At 41.3% G+C, this 22,189-nt stretch overlaps 1 protein-coding gene across 3 annotated transcripts; it reads left to right on the forward strand.

The window, feature by feature from the left end:
- Positions 1-585: 585 nt before the first annotated feature.
- Positions 586-4,828, forward strand: COPRS (coordinator of PRMT5 and differentiation stimulator). 3 transcript variants are annotated; one of them, XM_048323543.1, is made up of 4 exons: positions 586-895; positions 1,229-1,316; positions 1,917-2,087; positions 4,087-4,828. In XM_048323543.1, exons 2-4 carry the CDS (start codon positions 1,232-1,234, stop codon positions 4,254-4,256), a joined length of 426 nt encoding a protein of 141 aa, XP_048179500.1. In that variant the 5' UTR covers positions 586-895; positions 1,229-1,231; the 3' UTR covers positions 4,257-4,828. The 3 variants fall into 3 exon arrangements, with proteins under 3 accessions (XP_048179500.1, XP_048179498.1, XP_048179499.1); XM_048323541.1 differs by having other exon boundaries at positions 587-895; positions 1,836-2,087; XM_048323542.1 differs by lacking the exon at positions 586-895 and having other exon boundaries at positions 915-1,316; positions 1,836-2,087.
- The last annotated feature ends 17,361 nt before the right edge of the window (positions 4,829-22,189 follow it).

Genomic DNA, 22,189 nt, shown 5'->3' on the forward strand with positions numbered 1-22,189 from the left:
TGGTTCCTTGCAGAACTTTGCTATTCTCCCCAGGGATACGCATTCCCTGCAACCACATGTGCTTGACACCTGCCACAGCTGTTCAGCCAAGGCGCTTCCTGTCTGTTCCTGTTTTGAGCATGCTGCTACCACGAGGCCGGAAGGAAATTGTTACCTTTTGGCAAGGGCAAAACTCCACCCAGCCATGAGAGGTATTGATACCTTATTTACAATTTCTTGAGTGAAAAGGGCATTTCTCAGAGCTCTTTTGTCTGTATTTCTCCAGGGTGCAGTCTCCACTACATGGTGGTGTTAGATCATGGTTGCACTCGATGATCTCGGAGGTCTTTCCAGCCTAAGTGCGTCTGTGATTCCGAAGCTGTGCACGGTGGGCTCCGCCGGCTGGGCGCTGTGGGCGGTCGCGGCGTTGCAAGCACCGAGGCTGCAGCGGGAGCCGTCCCTCCCAGCCTCTCACCCCGGTGCCGCACCCAGGCCCTCGGGCACAGCCGCGGGCCCGCCCTCCTGACGTCGCCTGGGGGTGCTGAGGGCCGGGCGGTCAATTGTGCCCTCAGGCGGGGTAGCGGCCTTGGCTCCGAAGGTTCGGGGGTCCCGGGGAGCGTGGGGCGGGCAGCGGAGGCGGCGGGGCTGCCGTAAGGGCTCGCCTGGAGTCCGGGCTTGGGCTTCGTCACCGCCGCGGCCCCTGCGGGCCCCGGCTTCCCGCACCCACCCCTGGTTCCCCCTTGTTTCAGTGGAAGTGAGAGAAGGCGCCGTCCCTTTTCCTGTGCGCCCCTCAGAGAAGCTAAGGGTTTCCTTCTGCTCTCCATCCATCTTGGTCCAGCCCCGCAGGGCTGCTGGAGGGTCCGACTCGCTCCTTTCCCCTCGGCGTGTGTGCTCCCAACAGAGTGGTTGATTCAGTGTTAGTACTTTTTCCATTCTTTGTGTCTTCATTACCTCTGATGCTTTCACAGTGTGATGCGGTTCCCAAAGGGGCACGTTTTGGGTTGGGGTTGTGGGGGTGAGTGAGGAGATGGGCTGTTCTGTGTTGGCTAATGCTCGGGGTGACCAATGGCAGCAGCAGAATTAGCCATACCTCTGCAGGTTTGCCTTCTAAAGTGAAAGCCTGTTTGTTTTTAAACCTCTGATTCATCAACGGAACAAATGGAGGGGCTTGGGAACACTCAAAATGTGGTAGCAGTTTCGTGAGCAATGAATGAAAGGTGCTACTGCGTTCTTTAAAACTCTCTCGTAGGTGATGGCTGCTGTCACTGAGGCTTCAAACTCTGGGGGGAAACAGCTTCCTAATAATAGAGAAACTATGATCTGGAAGCCCAGAAAAGGTAGGACAAAACAAAGCAGGTCGTGAATATTGAAACTTGTGCACTACTTGAGACATATACTTAAAACCTTTTGGTGGTGGATGGGAAATGCCTCTTTACTTACTGCACTAAATTATTTCCATGCAGATACTTAATCAATATGAGTTTTTTTTTAAACCAGAACCATGGTTTTTCAATTTTTTTTTTTTTTTAATCCCTGCTGTGAAACAAGACTGCTGGGTCCTTGGCCCTAGTTTAAAGATTTATTTTCCAACAGGAGTCTGTGGAAAATCCTGATTTGGGCTGGTGCTGTGGTGCAAAGCTATGTCTACTCTTCCCAAGCATCTGAAATGTGAAGCAGCTCTGTAGTGATATTACGTATAATACGTATATTATATCTATAGGAAATTGCATGCATTACAATAAGATTAGCAGTCACAAAGTGCATTTGTGTACCTCTCTGAATTATTGTGTGCTGAGCACTTAATTGTTCTTGTTTAATTTCTGAGTGTATCTGTTGGCACTTTCTACTGGTTTTAGAATGTTTGGTGAAGAATATTCCAAATGTTCCTGATGGCAAGTCTGAAGAAAGTGAATCTGCTTCTACCTTTCCCAATCAAGGTGATGTCAGTGGCTCTACTGATAATGGTTGGTACAATATATATGCTGACCTGGATGTGTGGGATAGTGAAGTCTCCAATGTACCTGAGTCTCCAGGGCAGCAAGGTGCATCTGAGTATGAGGTGGAGGACTGGGATAAAGAATTGGAGGAGGCTACATGTGGTCCTTACGGTGAGTACACACTTACTTGGGCTTCATTTGAGTTTTGGGTAGTAGGTGGTTGGAGGTAGGTGCTTTGCAGGAGAACGTGTTTTAGGAACTCTGTGTTCTATTTTGGGAAGCAATTTCTTCTTGTGTTGATGTCATGGATGTGTAATGCACAATTTTGTTGTCAAATACGGAATTTAGGTGGTGTTGTGGAGTTCACGTGAAACTCTTGCTTCAATTGAATTCTTAGGGAGTGGCATGGTAAGGAGGAGAATTCCATGTTTCTGTTGAGTTTCTCTGGTGAAGCAAGTTCTCAGTGGTGTGTCTTTGTTATTCTGAAGCAGAAGAGAAGGGTACCTGGTGTGCAGGAATGTAACTTTTTTTGTGTAAAAATTCTTCAAGAAAATTTAAGGCTGTTCATTATAATGTCTCTATAGAGCACGGAGTTCTTTGGAACAGTGCTCAGTCTCTGAGTATGGTTTGTTGCTTTTACTGTAGTTTTTTTGAGGGGTTTTTTGTTTGTTTGTTTCACTTTGTTTGGTTTTATTGAAGCTTTATCCTCCTAACTGATTGTGCACATGATCCGTCCCATGGACAAAAGTGGCAATGAATAGAAGGAGTTTCACTCACACCTTTAGAGTTGAATTATTCCTCCAGTTTGTAACTTGTTTTTATGGTGACTCACATGTTAAAGAGTCTCAACTTCCCACTGGCCAGGCTGGTTGTTAGCACAGAACGGGTGGACAGAGTTTAGCCAGCAGTCACTGATAACCTGCTGTGTCTTTGTTGATGCACAATAGTACAATTTCCATTTTCTTCTCATTAATGTGTATATTTTTGTAATTAATACAATTTTCTTTGCTTAGGAAATATGAATTTTCTGTTTATTTTAATACCATAATTAAAATAAGCTTTTGTATTTAAATTCCATTGTTTGATAATGGAAGAAAGTGGGAAAGTTTTTGCAGTCTTTCTATAAAACCATTCTTATTTAAAAATGGAAATATAGTGTTGGTTTTTACACTGGGTAATCTGAGAAAAAGACTGTTCCATTTTTGGAGGTTTTCCCCTCTCTTCCATTCTGAGCTTTCATTTTAATCTCTTATATGCTCAAATTTATGGAATGTTTTGAATTTTGTACTGGAACTGTCACAAGTTCTTTTTTTTCCCCTTTATTGAACTTGCTCATGCCACCTGTAGCTCTTTAAATCCTCAAAAATTAAGGCAGCTGTGATTGTTGGATTCAGGTGCTTCTGAAGGATACTGAGTACAAGTGTCTGAGTTGTTAATGGCTACAAATACAAAAATGTGCTTGATTGGTCATCTTACAGCTTTTTAAAGTGTCTTAAGATCTTGCTGTGGTGGCTTGTTTGGCAGTGCTGCTGGAAGGCTGACGTGGGATATTGTGTTGAGTCCTCTGCTCCTCATGCTCTGGGCTTTTTCTTTGCTCAGTGTCTGCTGGCTAGAAATCTTTATGCTTCTGTTAAAACACTTTGCCCTATTTTTGTGCTAGATTGGTTAAATACAGGCCCATTAGGCTTAATTCTGGCCTAGTGGAAACGTTCAGAGCGAGCTTTTACAGGACCCCACCCTCCCGTTCTGTCCAGTGACCCAGTTCTTAAAGCGTTTCAAGGACTCCTCATTGGGATGGTGTTACAAAAACAGCAGAGAGGGGGAGGGCAAATAAAAGTAATAGGTTTATGAGCCTTTTATTCCCAGGGAAAATGCAAAAAAACTGCATGCCTTGTAAGAGCTGGTGCCAGACATTCTGAGTCCCAGGTGTATCATTAAACTTTCTGGAAAATTGTTTTGTCTGTGTGGCATGAACCTTCCTTAAAATGAAGATGTTGACAAATTCAGTTTTCTGTTTGCCTTTTTTTTGCCTAATTCATGAATGCTGGCAGATCAAATTGAAATAGTGAACTGGAAGATGCCATAGACCTCCATAATAACCTGCAACACTACACCACTACTTTCCTGCGTTATCTCCCATGGTTTAAACCTTTTATTTTATCTTCTTTAGATGCTGATGATCTCTCCTGTGGAAGCTTTGAGGAAAATAATCTTTTCGGCTCTTATGTATGGGAAGAGGATTGGTTTTACAACCCAGGCTGTCACCACACACCTTGCTTTGCTTTTCCACCACAAGTTAGAACAGTTGAGAAGGGCCAGTTTGATGATGCTGATGAATGAGGTTGATCCTGGTCAGAAATAAATTTGGCTTCTGAGCTGGATTATGTTCCTCACCCATTGAGCTGTGTCAAGTCCCTTGGCTTTTTTGCAGAGTTGGGCCTGAGGCCAGAAATGCGACACCATTTCCAAGGTTTTGCTTAGACTGTTTCTGAGCTGTTCACAAACTGACCACCCTTGCCCTGGAGACAAGAGTGCGGGTGCTGGCTGTAAGGAGTCACTGCATTTCTGGAGGTTTTGTTTGTATTGTATGTTACTAGTTAATTGCCTGAGGAGAAATATTTAATTTCTAAACTTCAGCTTGTTTGCCAGGCTTCTGTCAGTTTTGTCATGCTGATCCCTGTGTTTTTGTGTAACTTGTAGTTTTCTTTCCTTTTCATTTTATGCTGTCAGATTGGTTTGGATAGCTTTAAAAACTCTCCCTCCTTCAAGCTTCTCTGTTGTATTTCCATATGGTTCTAATGTCCATTTGTGATTCTGATACTGCTGTTTAACAAAATCAGCTGTGGCAAGTACAGAAGGAGTTGTTTTGTGTTTTTTTGTGTATTTCAGCATAAAGGAATTACAAACAATGATACACATTTTGCAAATACACGTGTTGATTTATAGGGGGGCCTGCTCCATCTAGTAGGAATGCTGGGTGCTTAAGGCTGCCTCCCAACAAAGATTTCTCCACATCAGACCTTCTTGTGTATGGGCATATTACCCTAGAATCCTACAGTTCTCTTTCTTACATTCTCATGCAACATCAAGTGTGCAGTGACAAAGAAAATATCTCTGCTTATATATATATATATTGCAGTATATAATCTCTGTCCTGCAGCCAGTATTGAATTAAGGTTCCTGATGCTGTTCTGCTGTTTGTGTTGTGGCAAATGAGGATATGGGAACACAAAATACCTCTACAAAGTCCCTAAGAGAATAGCTGGAACGAGAACCACATCCTTCTCACCTTTGGAGTTAAAGGAAATGTTCTCAAATGAAGTATATAAGTGGATTGAGTGGCTGGTCACCTGAGTAACAATAACCTTCATCATGCTCATGTTTCATTAATCGCTTTTATCTCAAAAATATTTTCATGGCTTTGTGCTGAACTGGAGCACAGTACAATGTTTGGGTTTTTTGGTTTGGGTTATTTTTTTCAATCATCCAGTGTATGGGACCAAAATAATTCATGCACTAGTTTAGAAAGAGGAAGTGAATGTCACAGTGATGTTTCCTTAATATTTTCCTAGAGAGCACAGGAGGACAAGAACTTGTAAGACAAGAGCTTTTCTTTGGCTAGCTTTCAATTCCTGGTTGTATTCTGGTACCTAGCAGTCAAAGCAGAGTGGAAGCGTAGTGTTAAGGTTGCAAAAAAGAGGGCCTGGTCTTTTACTCCCATATGATGGAGTAATCTAGGGATTAATATGTCTATCAACACTTCCTCAGTTATGCCAGTAACTGGCTCATCATCTCAAGTGAAAAGGTTGATTTGCAATTATAAATGCAGTATTCATAAAGATAAATTGAGTGCAGATTACTTTTGAAGTAACAATACACCAGTGAATAATAAAAATTCCTCTGAAAACTCCCTGGTTCTTTAGTGAGCCGGTTTATCCAGTGCAGGCCCAACTGTGGGTGACAAGGCCCAAGACTTCCCTGCAGAGGGCAGCAGAAAATTGTCTGCCCTGCTCGGTGTGTGCTTAGCAGTGTGAGTTCCCCGGGCTGGATTTCTAACACTGACAGCAATTTAGATCAGAGTTCTGCATAGCCCTGTTGTTCCCCAGTGAGGTTGATTCATGGCCCTGATTAGTTTCTCTTTTTTTTTTTTTATTTCACTCTGAAGTTACACTTACTGGACTGAAAAATTTCTCCCATGGCTGAGTGAAGAACATCACTTGACTTCAGGCTTAATATATTTTTTTTTTTACTATGCTTGTGGGAGATATCCCACTGTATTCAATAAAGATGAAACTAATAGAATTCTGTGGAAGCAAACCCATCCTTTGTAGAATTGTTTTATAAGGATAACCAAAAAGTCTTTATAACACCGATTAGGATGATTTTTCTTCCTGTACAGTTCCAAAATTCCGTCAGTCCTGACTCTTCAAGCCATTTTCCATGCACTTTATAAATCAAGGTGGTTTTTTACCCTGTACCTTTAATTGCAATCAGTCTTGTCTGTCTCAAAGTTCTTACTATTTGAGGAGAAATTGTACTGAATGGGTGCCTTGCTAAGCTGTTTGTATTTTAAATGACAGTAAACTTTAAAGATTTGTTTTCAGTTTCCATTTAAAGGTAAAACTGGCACCACCCCCTCCAGCTTTGGACAACCAGGATTTTGCAGCAGAAGTGCACTGTTCTCTCTAGGGGTATGTTGGCAAATACAGCTTTGATCAACTTGGCCCTGCGTGTTAGGGCACGGGCTTGATGTAAAGCTTGATCTGAACACTCTCAAACTTCAGGGGGATTAGAAAACCAGATGCAGGCTTCTCAGAAAGCATCTGCCTGGAAGGATTTGAAACCAAGCTCATGGATTCCCATGTTTCTGCACTACAGAGTGTTTCAAATTCCATTGTGAGTCTTGCACCAAGCCTGTTTTGTGTTGACACAAGCATGTCATTCTAGGCAGGAACACTTGCAATTAAAAACAGCTTAAGGTAACACATGAGCCCACAGTTCACACCAACAGTCAACCCTTCAGCCTGCTCAAATGATTAGAAGGAACAGAGTGCCTATCACAGGGCCAAGATTATAAATCTTGGATGTACACAAGAAACACATTAGCAGTACATCAGTTGGAAAACTTATCAGAAGTGTGAGAAGTTAAATGCTCACACATCTCTAACAAGATTTCCCCTTTCTGTACCCACAGTGTAAGATGCCATTCAAAGGACTGAGGCCCTGCTGCAGGTTAATAGTTTTGCTGCGTTTATGTTGTGGGGGCGGCTTAGGAGTGTGGCATAATAGGTGTCTCACAAGAACAGGGTACAACTTTGAAGCTGCCCTTGCTTTTCTTCTCATTACCCCACTTTGTAGGTAAAGATTATGATACCAGCCAGTAAAGTACTTCAAATTTGCTGAGCAAGGAATTTTGTCTAAATAGTGAGGTGCTAAGAAACAAAAACAAAGCAGGTTTTGCATTTTCTTTGAACAGCCAGCAAAGAAATGAAAACTTGTTTTGGGTGCATCTGTTACTTCCTTTGAGACCTACAGGGAATGATTTGCAAGAGGAAGTAATTGTAGGAAGTGTGTTCATATTTCCTGTTGATAAGGTAGAGCACTTAATTCATACATCAGATTGAGACAGTGTTTATTGCTTTTATGTAACCACAAAATCCAGCCCATTTTAAAGTCACTACTGCTTCACTTGCTGGTTTGTCCCATCTTTTAACTGGTCTGCTTCACTTTTAGACAGAGAAAATGCCTTCACTGTTTGGGGGGACTACGTGAATAATTTCACAGACTAAAGCAAAAATGCTGATGGCAGCAGCTCATCCTGACCATCTGTTGCTTCTGAGGACACCAGTGTAAATCCCTTTGTAACAAAGGTCATTTTGTGAAGCTGGGTAAGTCTCCATAGGCATGGGGAAGGAACTTGTGATACTTCACCCTCTGTGGTTCTGTGTTGCAAACAGAGACATTGGAAGCTTGAATGTTAGAGGGTAAATTAGTGGTGGAGTTTTTAGTCCTGGAGTACCAGCTGTTCATAGCATAGCTTCCTAGCTTGGCAGGAGAAACTGGAACCTACTAAAAAAAGCTGCAAAGCACACAATCCCAATAATTGGGTTTAGTGATGAAACCACTTCCTTTAAGCATTTGGAGTAGATCTTCAGCTGGTACAAACTTTTGCAGCTCATTACCCATGCAGAGCCTCTGTCCCTGTATGTCCCTCTATGCAATACCTGTGTCATCTCTCAGTGAAAGCTCACGTTCAGTGTTTTGTTATTGCTGTGTTCTTAATATAGTGGGCTTTCTTTATGTTACTTTTAGCTCTGTTGGCCTTTACAGAGCAAAACCTGTGAATATGGCTCAATGGCTACATTTATTTCTTAGCAGGTTGTATGGGGGGGGGGTTTCCATGTTGGTGTTAGCTAGTTTCAGGAGGAGTAGCTGAAATCAGCCTTGGAAAGTTAACTTCTGTGATTCAGCAAGTCTTGATTCTTTGGCCTGAATTTTTTTAATCAAACGTTTTCTGATCGACCTGCATTTTCTGCAACTTCTGCATTTAAGACCTGGAAACTCTTTTCATTGTATGACTCAGGAATTTAAGAGTGAGTTGTATATATAAATTGTATATATTTGTGAGCCTGAAGTCTCAATTTATTGTTTTATTTCCCTCAGAGGGAAATACTCAGTCCTCTTTGAGCTATTGGTCCTTAGTAAAACTTCCATTGAGCAACACATTTTCTGTGATATCTGGGGTAGCAGAGGATGCCAAGTTCTCATTGTGCTGCTTTGCAATTTTCATCAGTGTAGCTACTGTGGACTCCTGTTCCAACATTGAACAAGTTATTTCTACATCTACCTCAGGATCTACTCCAAAACATTCCCTTTCTCACTGAGGAATTCCTTCAGTTGCTTAACTCATTCTGGAAAATACAAAAATTATTTTACCTCAGATAAAGTAATATAATTTCACCTGAAATCTTCATCCAGACACCAGAGTAAATATGCCACATTGTAATATAGTTCTGGCTGACTACAGTTGGTTGGGAATTGTGTAACTCCCTGTTCCATGTTACATGCTCATATGTTTCTGGGGAAGTAAATAGGTGTGACAGTGACATTAAACAGAACCTGTACCCTACATCAGACAGTACAGCCTCCTACTATGCAACTGGAGATCCATTTAGCAGGGAAGGTCTTCTAGCTAGCAGGTCTTCACAGTGTAGCTGACAATAGTATGGTAGAATTAGATTAGCAAGGTCAGAGGAGAAACTGATAGTTCTACCAGGAGCATGGGCAACAAATAAAAATAATTTGGTACAGGAATCTCAGTTGCTGCATTCTCCTTAGAACAGGAGAAGAACATGTAAGGGAAGTTTGCAAAGTCTGTTTCAACTGTAATTAACTCCTTAAATCACAGACTGAAGCAGGACAAGTAATCTGAAATGAATGCACCAAGGTGGAGTTGCAAATAGCCACATGCTGATTCAGCAATCATCATCTTGTCTACTGTCCCTACTGGATTTGCTGGAACACCAGACCCCTCCTTGTTCTCAGTGTTATTTTTATCAGTACCTTCAGTTCCGTGTTCTTCAAACAGGTCATTATTTTCCAGGTCTAAAACACCTTTTACCTTCTGTTTTGTTTAGTCATGGCTTATCTGTGTCATTCAGGCTTGATTTGTTCAATTGGGCCTCCAACTCTGCAGCTTGCCAGACATCTGCTCTTTTTAGTGGGATTGGTCAGACAATATCAAGACAGATAAATATTTCTCAGGCTGAGACTGCCTGTCTGCTAGATAAGAACTACATTTAGTTCTATTATCTGCACTTGTGTTAGTAAGTGGATTAGGTTTAATTTGGTCCTTTGGAGAGAAGTGGGTGAACTGTTCCTCAGACAGATCTGGGATTTGGTTTAAGGACAGGCTTTGTGATGTGGTCTGTAAAGTGCCTTGCAGCCCTGTAGGAATACTTTGTGTGTCTGGTTCCTGACAGCAATTTGGAACGCTAACTTTAATGTTTGTGCTTCTAATTATGTACAGAGGTAAATTCTCAGATGAAAGAATGAGGAGTTTCATCATCTGTCCCATTAAGTGCAGCAGGGTTTCTGTTGTGCAGAGGAGTGACTGCCTGAAACTAGCACCTGATAGCTGCAGCAAGGGGAAGGGTTTCTCAGGCTGCACAAGGCACCTTCCATCCCTCTACAGTGTGCAACTCTGGTTAAAGAATGCATTGATTTCTTAAATGAGCCATGTCTCTGTCATGTCCCTTCAATGTCATTTTTGTCCCCCCCCAGCAAGGGGATAGATGTGGACATTTGTCCAGCATGTAGCTGGGTGGCTGGTCATTGTTAGAGGACTGGGGAAATTGGTAACACCCAGCCTTTGTGATCCTGACAGCCTCCAAACAAAAGGGCGAAGTTCAGTGTCCTGCTAATGGATTTAACTGTTCCATAATTGAGACTCCAGGTATTTGGGAAATGACCTCTTTTGCTACATATCCTGTCAAGTTTGGGTTAGTTATTCCCATTCAGCTTACCTAGGTATTGGATATTGCTAAGGCTTTAAAGCTAGCTTCCACCACAGTTCAGTCCTCCAGGCTTGGCAATAGGATTTCTTTGGTTTCAGGGCTTATCTCTATGGGTTTGTGTTTCACTTTCTGCTTGAATTTTCCATTTTGGAAGGATTTTTTTCTTTTTTTTACCCATTTTTTTACCTAGTGTCTGCTTCTGCCTGGGGTTAAATTTAGTTTTTGTTTCTGCCTGTAGTACTAAGACCCAGCAACTGGTGCCAGGTAAAGGAAAGAAATATGTTCTCTATTACGGCAGCATCCACCTTGTGTAACAACTCGAGGACTGTATCAGCAGTGAGTGTGGGAGGAGGCTGAAATGAAGTAAATATGAGAGAACACAGAGGGTGCAGTAACTGTGCTGATTTGTACAATGCGAATGTGCTTCAAGTTTCACTTGATTGCTTCTTCTTTAATTGAAGCCTTTCCTAATTGAGCTGAGGGCTTTCCCTTCTCAGGTTCAGAATGCCATGTGTCTTTTTTTTTTTTTTTTTCTTTATTTGCTGTTTTACCTTAGACATGACACTGATGGGAGAGGAATATTTATTTTTAGCACTTCTTCCCCTCGTTAATCCATGCAAGTTCTGCTTGACGGTTCAATGCTATTCTAAAGATGTAGGCAACAGCTGTTTTCTCCATGTCTTATCAAATATCCTCCATGTTCTAATAATAACAAAGAAGTTTCTTTATTCTTGAATTTCCACACAAGGGATCTCATTGCATCTTTTCAGGGGGACTGCAGTCTAGGAATAGGTACTTGTGGCTGGCTCGGTAGATTCTGCTTTAAACAAATAAGTATGATCGAGGATTTAATATCCATTTTATATGGATTCTGTTGTTACACTTAGGATGGCAGGGCTAATATTTTTAACAGCTCAGTAGTTTTAACTGTTGTCTTGTTGCTTTGGTAAAATAATGAGTATACCGATCTGCTTTGCCATCAGATGCTGTAGGGATGATTTAATTAGACTAATTTCTGTTTTCATTAACACTTCCATTAACTGTGTTTTAATGCTACTGTTTACAGATTCTTATTTTGGGAATTTTTTTCTACGTTTTTTCTCATCTTTTTTGTTGCCTGTTTACTATCACAAAATTGATACTATAGCATTGTATCACTTGTAAAATTGATACAATTGTAATCAAATTGTAAAATTGTCTAATTTTACAGGAGGTCTCTCAGTGATATTATCTGACAAGATGTGGTACCTCGACTACTGGCAATGGTGTCCTCTTATCTCCATGGTCCCTCCCAAAGCTGGGTAGCCTGAACTAGTACTCTACTAGAAAACTAGGACAAAATCATGTGAATTATGGCAGCGTTGGCATATCTTGAGAGACCAGAACTGTCATAATGGCACATATCCCAAATTCTTTCTGACTTCATGTTTTCTGTGCTGATTTTTAAGATCTGTCAGAGATGTGGTTTTCAGTGGAGTCTGTCATGTTTAAGAGTTACCATAATTATCCTGAAAAAGTTCTGGATTTGTGAAATAGATGCTTGCTTTCAAGCTTTTTACAGTCTGCAGTATACAAACTGCAGAGGGATGCAGTTTATTCTTAGGCCTAGAAACTTATTCTACTACTTAAGTGCTTAATCAAATTCACTAGTAATACATAGCATGTTTTTCTTGCTTAGCATTCAGCAGTGGATTTAAGAAATCCTTTTGCATGTGGATTTCATTCTGATATAACTTTCTACTATAGCTCAGTGCCACGTTTATTCTTTAACTTTCTATCCATACAGCTGCATGCTTTTAAAATAACTTGGATATTGTACAGGATTTGAAAGACAAAGTGTTTCAGCTACTCCTAACAACTTATGAGAAAGTCACCACAGAACATTGCCTTCTCTGTCTTCTAAAAAAAATGAACATTTGCAAACACTTGGTTTATAAAAAAATGAAGTTGTCGAGGACAATGACAGCAGAAGTAGAAACCACTTAGCAATTTTTTTTGTCAAGGCTCATACGAAAATTATATTTGGAAGAGAACTATGTTGTAAAGCACCTGAGAGGCCACTGCTAGTAAGTGTGAATAACTTCATGTATTGAAAAGCATGCATCTGCTGGAAAAAAGACGGTTTGAATGCCGGTCTGCAATTTGACAAATTAAATATCTGTCAAAATGTATATTGAAAATTACAGTGTTGCTATGGTTACCAAAGCTTCCTTAGTTCCAGGACTGCAGTGCATTTCACTTCAAAGAAGAATCTCTTATTTTCCCCTCTTCTTTAAGTATAATTGAATAGAACTTTCAGAAGTGCTTTTAATTTGCGTGCATTAGTTGGTGAAACTTGTTGCCAGAAAGGATCAAAAACCCAGAAATATAGCTGTTTCCAAAACATATACTTCTCTTTCACAGCATCTATGAATTAAATCTCATAAAATCATATTCTTTGGTTCTGAACTGTAGAGCAGAAGTGACCATACCTTGGTTAGGAGGACACTGGGACTCACAGCAACCCACTGAGTGTGGGTAAAACTCTTAACAGATGCTATTGTGGGCGTCCTGTGTGTGTTTATATGAGTGGCTGATGCCCAGCTGTTCTTCAAATTGCTGTCGCACTTTTGAATATTTTTGCTGTAATGTACTGCTTTGAGTAGTAAATGAGAAAGATTAAGGAGGAATGACTTTTATGGTCAAACTCTGCCATTATTGTTCCATTAAGGCTCATTTCCTCTGAAGCTGCAGGTGCTGCCACCAACCATGTCATTGTGGCCAATTCATGAGTTTTTGGAAAATACAACCTGTTACTTGTAATGTGGAGAGATGATCATAAGCCCTGTGGTGAGATGCTGTTAGACAATACCTGTGCAGCTTTCCTCATGGAACTCAGTAAATGACATTATTAAATAATATTAGCAAGGTTGTAAAAACAGTACACAGTGAAGGAAATAAAACCAAGGGATTTTTGCTCTGTCATCCTGGAATCTGCCCCACACCAACAGCACATCTGCCCAGCAAAGGTCAAAGATCAAGTGCTTCTGACACTGCTTACTTCTGTCAGGGATTGTTCCCTTTATATGGAGCACAAAAGAGCCTGTGTTGAGGCGTTTCCCATCGTGCCCTCTATGGTTATTATGTAAAGTTGACTCTCTTCTTGTGGCCATACATTTTCTGCATGTTATCAAACATTTTTTATCCCATGTGAAGTTTCTGCTTATGGTTTTAACATGTACATTTGCGTCTGTGTAAATAAGTAATGGAGGAAAACTGTGTGCTGCGTTAAATCTGTTTGCTTTAGAGCTGCAAAGCTTTGTCCCTCAGGAAAACAATCTGTCAGGATACATGAAAGCATTCAGTTGTTTGCTGTGAGTGTGCACATCTGGCCAAGCCACAGCAATCCTAGTGACACTATTCCCCATTCCCTTCCTTGCTGCCCTCTCAGATGTGGCTGATCCAGCTGGAGGGGTGTGCCTTTCATCCTGCTGCATCCACAGGGGAGAAGGAGGAGGAGGGTGTGGGTCTCTAATGTAGCACTCATGGCCTGATTCATCGGTGACTTGAGCAGGCTTCAGGAGTGCCTGAAGTGAAGGTGAAAACCAAGGGATGAAGTAACACCCACTGTGACTTCTGGTGCAGCTCTGACATGTACATAAAATCTTCTAGTCCTTATATCAAACTACTTGTTTATTTCAGGGTGGTTACTGTACTAGTCTTCCTGAGGTTTATGAGTTGAATGGAAGATGCTTGTTTTAGGTCTTTGTTATCCTTAGGTCCATCTGTTCTGTAAGAGTTGGAGTTGTGTGCTCTTGAGTTGGAGTAAGAAAAAAAACCATATAATTTTGTACACAGAGAAGAAAGGGATTAAATTTTGAAATTGCCACAATAGCCATATCCTCTTTTTAATATTAAATGAATAGGGAACTGCTTATTTAACAGTTTTGAAAATAGCTGAAAACCCTCACAGATCTGCAACATGCACTCTAGATAGATTGTTGTGAAAACAAAATGCTTCCCATAATATGTACCTTTACAAGTACATACTTGGGTCCATCCAGGGCATATTTCTAAATGGGCTTGTTCACCAATACCAGTGTGTTTGAAAGTTCCATTTTCTGGCACTTTTGAATCTGCTCCCTAAACACATTCTGAGGGTTGGAAACATCATGTGGTTTGTATAAATAAAACCACCAAATTGCCTGGGGTGCATCTGTGCCCCTTGCTGTGCAGGCTGGCTGTTTCTCCGCCATCAGCCTGACATTTTCAATCAAGTTTTTAATGGACTCCTGGGGCTCCCCCAGTTTCTGTTCACGCAGAATCTGGCACCAGTCTACCCAAGTCCATAGCAATGAAAAGCTTTATTTTAGCTTTTGATTGTACAGAAATTTAGTGACGGTAGGAAAGAAATAAACTGGTTGGAGGAGTGCCAGAATAGCAGGAAAGAGCTGTCTTTAGAAAAAATTCATAACCTACATTTTGTTTTGTCAAATTAGGAACTGCAAAGTGTAGGGCAACCATAGATCAGACTTCTCTGTAATCTTTTTCAGATTTTGACAGATTGACAGTTTTAATTAAGAGTGTTTTGTTTAATTCATTTTGCCTTTACACCTGAGAGTGTTCACAGGCCTGTGCAGGTTTGGACTGTAATTCTGCAGGGTTTTTTTGAAATATAATTGTTAGTCATTAAAAGAAATTGAAGTAAATGTTGTGAAGGCTTTTAATTTTCATTCCTGTTCAGGAAGTTCCCAGATCCCCTCTTATGCTTACATAAGTTATTTTAAACAGTTTATTGTATTTCAAAACTTCTTGTTTTAAAGGAAGAGTGAACCATAAAACCATAGTAGTTGCCACTTTGCTGTAATTATGGACACCTCAGTTCTAAGTAAAGAAAGCCATTGTGATTGTCTCTCAGGTTTGTAACAGCAGCTGTTGTAATAACTGGTAAAAGTTGAAGTCCTGTGATCTGTGTGGAATAGATGTTGGGATTTTATATCGAGAAAGGTGTCAATTAACTTCCTCTGTATCCTTCTGAGAGTTACAATTATTATTTCTCCATACAGTAGGTGGAGACAAAGACCTCATGAATTTTATCATATCTCCTCACACTGATTTTATTAGTTATGCTTGTGCTCTCCTGATTTTTGGTACTATTAAATCCCTTTATAAAAATAAAAACTATCAAACAATTTTGTTCTAAAGATTGTTAATTTATGTTTACATTAATGCTGTAATTATTTTGCTGGCTACTGTTGATAAATTGGTTATTTCGAATATAAGGGGTGATTTGGAGATTGATCTGTGAAACCTTTCTGTTCAAGTTCAGATCTGTCTTAGGCCCAGAAATTCAGAGGTCAAAGCATGCCTGTGATAGACTTCAAGTTTGAACGTATCGTGAAATTCCCAGTGGTATGGGAGTTGGAGTTCTGTGCAGGCTGGAAGATTGAGGTGTGGTCTGCCTCTGTTTATAAAGTGAATTTATATATGTATGTTTACATAAATCCAGTGCCTGTTTACAGGTGGGTGTTTACGTGCTTACAGCATGTTTGGCTGTACACAGAATATGGCCTTGGCATCTCTGCCTAAACTTACCCGAAAACTTACAATGTAATTTGGAGTAGTGAGAGCAAATGGGGTGTAATACATAAAGTAGGAGAGATGGTTTTATTCACTTTTCAGAGGGAAAATGAAGTTTTCAGATTTTTCAAATCCATTGGTTGACTATTTCAAGTCATCTGTAGATACATTTTTATTTTAATCTTCTTAAAATCATTTGCACTAGGCTGTTGATGCTCTATAATAGAGGAAGTCTCTGCCATAGGCAGAATGTGTACTGGTTTTGTGTACTGAATGCTGTGTGTACTGAAGGATTTCCAATAGTATGACAGTTCAGGGTAGGTTTCCCATTATTATGGATGCCAAGCAGGTTGCCTTAGGGAGAGATGGTTTTGTCAAATCTGTTCCTCATGCTCAGCTAAAACTACAATTTAACAAAGCCCTGTGACTTCAGCAGATCATGGTAGGAGTCCCTCTTTCATTGATCTCAGACTGGTCTGATCAAAGTTTCTGTGGTTCTTAAAACAGAGAGTTTACCTAGTGAGGCGTGCTTGTGACAGCGTAGATTCAAGAATGCAAAGTGGAGTTTGATCCAGTAAGGAGGATAGAAGAAGAGAAGAGCAGAGCCCATATGTCGGGGTAAGACCAGACACCTGAACTGAGGAGACATTTAAGCAAACCTTTACAAAGGGATTTTTTGCTGCCTCAAAAAATTTGAGAAGGGTTGTTATCAAGTACCTCTGTTCCTTGTCCGCCTGTGAGGGGAGAAGCTTTGTCTTTTGAAAAGGAATACCTGGGATTAAATTTAAGCAGGAGAATGAGTTGTTGTCTGTTCACTTCCTCATTATGCCAAGTAGCTTTGTGTGTATGGGACAATTAATTTCACTGGAATCCTGACAAAATCTCCATTTCATATGGAAGAATTGTGTACGTCTGATTTTTTACTCGTGGGCAGTATATGCTACAGAAGGTCAAAATGGATGTTATTATTAAATACAGTTCAAATGAAGAGGCAATGAGCAGAGTAGTTTTCCAAAATTAAGACAACACAGGGTTTGGGGGTAATTGATAAAGATGTGCCAAGTCAGTGCCTGCCGCAGTATCATGTCTATTCTGGTGAGGTGGGTGTTTTGCAGGGCATCTCTTTGAATAAATCAAAATATTCTCCTGTAAACATCAGTGGGAAGCTGAGAATGACATACAGGTGGGTGTGTGGATCTTGCCTCGAAGTGATGCACATAGCCTGTCTTTCCAGTGTCATTCAAGTAGATGCAGAAAGTCTAAATATCCTAACATTGCTTTAACTCTCAAGGACATTCAGCTCTTCAAATGCAACGTGGTATTTTCCAATTTTGACCTACTGAGCTAATTGCAAGGATTGAACAGAAATCCTGACTTGGAGTATAGATGATGATAGTGGGTGAATGTGCAGTCAAACAATGTTACTGCTTGGTACAAGAATTGCTTTTATTGGTCTCAGAATTATGGTTCATCAGAGTTTCTTCTATGCTCCTTTACTCTAAGAGTGTGATTTAATTTAAAATATCCAAATCTATGTAATAAACTCATTAGATCATGAACAGACATAAACAATTATATTCCTGAGGTTTGTAGCACTATTCATTGTAAATCCAGCACAGTGCATCTTCAGCTAGGAATGCTGCCAGGCCTGAGGGTTCTGGAGGAACCGTGCTTTTGATGTATCCATCTGAACTTTGCTAGGCTGAGGAAATAAGATTTTGAGGAGCCCAGAGCCAGATGGGGATGGTCAAACTAATGGTTCATTCTCTGGCTGTATCTACCTGCATCTTCTCTGAGTGCCAGAACTAATCAAAGATGTGGTCTCTAAGTGAGCTTGTGTAGGAGTGCCCAGGTCTGTGCTTCTCTGGGCTGGAGCTGTTCAGAGGATGTTTCATGGAGCAGGGATGTCTGTAGCTTTTGGACTGAACATGTGAGACCACAGCTTCCTCCCCTCCTCTGAGTACTCCATTGTTTGCTGAGGCTTCCCTTCTGTCTTAACAGAAATCACAACTAAGGAAATAACATTTGTAGAATTTAAATTACATTCTTTTCTATGTGTTGTTAGATGTTCCACACAAAATTGTAGATATGGATCAGTATAAATGCCATCCAATTTACTGGTTTTCTGTATATTAATTTCCCTTATTTTCCTCTATAAGTGCACGTACATAATTTATACATGGTATTATTCATATTCTCTATCAATAGCAAGGATAATTGATGAGGAAGAAAAAACCCAGCAAGCTAGTCTGTTTGGTTATCTCCACACTTGTTTAAAAATGCCCTTGGAAGTGGAAGAATAATGAATGTTGTGCTGTCTGTTAGTTTGATTTTTAAGGTGGTGGCATGTGGATAATCTCTGGTGGGCTTGAAAAATTAAGCTGCCATAGCTGCAGACTTCCAGTGCTACTGTTTGGGGCAGAGAGGTACGAAGAGTTCTAAACACAGAGGTAAGACACTGGGATGGACAGAGTTTTTCATTCCAGAGTATAGTTTAATGTTTTTTTTTGGCTTTGCTGTTCCTGTTGGCTTACATCTATAGGATGAACACTGCTCTGTGAAAGGAAGAATGAAGTGTCAAAAGTGGCTGGAGGGAGACTTCTTTGGAAGTTAGTGAATTTGTGAGCCAGTAAGTAAGTGGGCAAATGCAGTGTTAACTTAGAAGGAAGTAAATTTCATTTGAGCATGTTATTTTGTTCACAGAGGGCCAAATCCTGAGAGATACTAAGGATTAAGTGTTTTTGATAAAATGTTCTTTTGTAGATTCAACTTCAAGTTGCCTTGGGTTTTCTTCTCCAGATATGCATAAGATTTGGCTCTGTCTGTGATAACTAGTTTTGCTCAATTTACCAAACTGCTTTGTAATGTGTGACTCAAATGCACGTAACATTTGCCTAAAAAATTGTGTTTTGGGAATGAAGGCCTTTGCTTGAGGTCTCTGCTATAAAATCTTTGCTGAGGGGCAGGGAGAGGCTGTGAGTTTTTTGGTGAAGTTAATAAAATGTGTGGATTAGTGAAGTGCTGATTAGTGAGGTTCTATTGTCGACAGAAACATTCCTGCCTTAGTTGAAACCCAGATGGAAAACTGCCCGCCTCGATTGCAGAAAATGGTTTATGCTGCTAGTTTGCTGGAGTTTGTTGCTGAGGTTGCAGCAGAGTGGATCTTACTAATGTCTCGAAGTGTAATTAACTCTGTTGTTCAGTGTAAATATTTGAATACTGCTTGTTCGGTCTCTACAGGGGCCTGTTTAAAACAATTTTTGCCAAAGAGCTCAAAGGCCAGTAGGAATGTGTGTGCATTAATAAACTTCTCTTTGTCCTGGACTTGATCCAGAGCTTATAGAGGGCAGATAGGATGAGATCTTCCCATCTCACGTATTTACAGTAGAGCTCAGAGTGCTTGATCAAGGCTTCATTGTGCTGTCATTGCGCCCAGGGTTTAGTTTAGATGTGAAACACTGCAGGACGTGGACACAACAGTCAAAGGGACTCAGGGTGCTGGAAGGGCTGAGGGAGAAAAAAGGAATAGAATTCGTGAGAAGAATAGTGAACTCTGTTATCCTTACTTGTTACATAAAAATGATGTTTTTTTTAAGGTGTAGTGCTTCCATTTTTGGTCCCAAGCATCAGCTTAAATGCTGAGAATGATGCTTAAAAGGTCAAAACAATACTCTCAGGGAAATAAAGTTACATTTCCTTGCAATCATCATCTTTTTTTGGGGGTAAAAAAATTTTGCTTTCTGCAAAAAGTTTTGTCTGTTTTTTAGAAATAAAATCCTTATTTTTGCGATCTGAAGTACTCCTTTCAGATACAGAGTGTGCTTCCTTTATGAAATGTCAAATTGCTTCCAAGATATTACATGTTACATTCTCTGTGTCTGGACTTCCCAGAATGCCTATTTTTGTGCTGTCTCCCAATTCTGAAGACTCTGGTCCTGCAAGCTTAAGCAAGAAAAGCTGTGGCAGGGGAAGAATGCAGCCATTCAGCAGCAGATGGTCATCTTCCCTGAGCCCAGCCTACAACTTCCTTAAGATCCACAGTGTTTCCGAATGAAAATATCTCTTCTGCCAAAGGGGATTTTTTTGTTTGTTGGCATTTTGAATTTTCACCAGAAATGCCTTCCTATTTATCTCTTACGAGCTCTGCTTCTGAGCAGCTCTCCTCAGTTTCTTCAACAGTGAAGATGAGCAGGATTCTGCAGTAATTGCACAGCAGGGGAAGCAGCACTGCTCAGTGCTGGGAAATGAGGATCAAATTTTCATTTTATTTCTGCCTTGCTCTGGTGATGTTCTTGGTAATTCTGTTATCCTGTGTTAATTTCTACCCCACTGTAAAATATGCTATAATATTCACACTTATCTCCTATGGATGTTATCAATTTTATTATTTTCTGTAAATTACATTGAGATCCTTGGATCTTAAATCACTGATTGTTCCTGTTAATGGGATTGTCCAACTTGATCTTCAGATCACTGTCAAACTGCAGACAGAGATAAGCAGCACTTTGGAGATGTAGCTTTGAAACTACTTATGAATTCACTTTTTGTTCCCTGAAGATGTAAATAAACACCAGGATCAAAGAGGAGTGTTGGAGTGATGGCAACACATTTGCTGTAGCTCTTGGTCCTGAATGCCTGGCTTCTTCTGAAGTGAGATCCATAGGAATCTGTTGCCTCAGCCTGGCTCCTGCAGTCTGTGTGGATGAAGTTCACTGTGGAGATGTGATTTTTTCTTTATTGCCCAACAGAAGTCAAGGGAGCAGGACAGGCTGGGGGAGCTGCAGGAAAGCAGCAGTGCCGCTTACTCCCCCTCCAGGGAATGCACTGCTCAGGTGTTGGTCAGTGCTGCACCTACCTGGGAGCTTGCATGGGTGACATCTGGACAGTAGATCATGGAAATGCCCCACTCAAAGCATATTAAAAAAAAAAAGGCCAGAAATGGGAAAAGATGGCAGAAGGAGGCTCTGTTGAGTGAGTGGTAGCTGTTTGGTGCAGTAGCAGCATCTCTGCCATCTCTTTCTAAGATGTCATTGGATGCCAGGTACACCACGTGCCCTTGAGTTGCGTAACAATACACCCCAAGTCATTAATGATTTATTTTTTAAAGCTATGCTCCTTCCCTCATAACACCTCTGGTGTGAGATTACTTGCTGCCAGAACTTTGAGGACAGATTTATTGAAGACTTGCAGACTGAGGCCTTGAATACACACCTGGGGTGGTGCCTGTTTTCTTCTTTAAACTTGTTTGTCTGGAGATTATGAAGGGTGGGGGTGGATTTGGGTTTGGTTTCATTTTTTTTTAAAGTAAAGTCCCCAAGGTAGCAGTAGATACATACTCCTAAAACCAAAATAAAGAAATAAACAGAGGTACTGTCCAGGATTAGAACTTCAGCTGGCATAAATTTTACAAGCCATTGCAAGCTATCACATTGTACTGAAAAATCTGTTCCTTTTCAAGTTAAATCTGAGCATGTACCCGGAATACTTCTGTTGGGGTTTTAGGAGCTCTCCTGGTTTTTTTTTTCTGTTAAAGGAATTTTGCCCATACATGTTGCCAGGGGGACAAATGGCCAGATACTTAAGAAAAACAAGAGCTGGCTGCTCTTTTTGTTTCACCTGGGTGTGTGGGCAGTTCAGTCTCCGGAGTTTGGACGGAGAGGGAGGCTGCTTTCTTCGGCTGCTTTTCCTTTTCTGCTGGAGAAGCCCCGGGATCCCAAGCCCGCCTTCCCTGCCCTGCTGGAAGCCGGGCCGTGGCCGCCCTGCCCGGCCGTTGCTTTGAGCCTTCGCTACATTGCAGCCATGCTCACCCTGCCTGCCCAGACCTCCCGGGGGGCTTCCCCGTTTGGATACACCTCCTCTGCCAGCCGGGATCTGTGCTCGTCCCTGCCGTTCCAGCCTGCTGTTCCCGAGGGTCTGGCCAGACACCGGGATCGGCTGCCCAGGGGTTTGTGAAACCTTTGTCCCATCCCTCCCCGGGATCCCAGGGCACCAGAGCCGCGTGCTCCCCGAGCTCGCTCCGGAGCGCCCCCTGCAGCCGCGGGGGAACCATCGCACCTGCCCTGCTCACCGGGAGCCGCCAGCGCCCCTGCCGGCTGCGAGCGGAACTGCACCCGAGGGGAAAGGGCCTGACAGCCGAAAGGCTGGGACTGGGTTTGTGATTGTTCGCTGTTACTGCCATGGTTATTGCTGTTTGTTTGA

The sequence above is a fragment of the Corvus hawaiiensis genome, chromosome 19, assembly GCF_020740725.1.
Source record: "Corvus hawaiiensis isolate bCorHaw1 chromosome 19, bCorHaw1.pri.cur, whole genome shotgun sequence".
Taxonomy (NCBI): domain Eukaryota; kingdom Metazoa; phylum Chordata; class Aves; order Passeriformes; family Corvidae; genus Corvus; species Corvus hawaiiensis.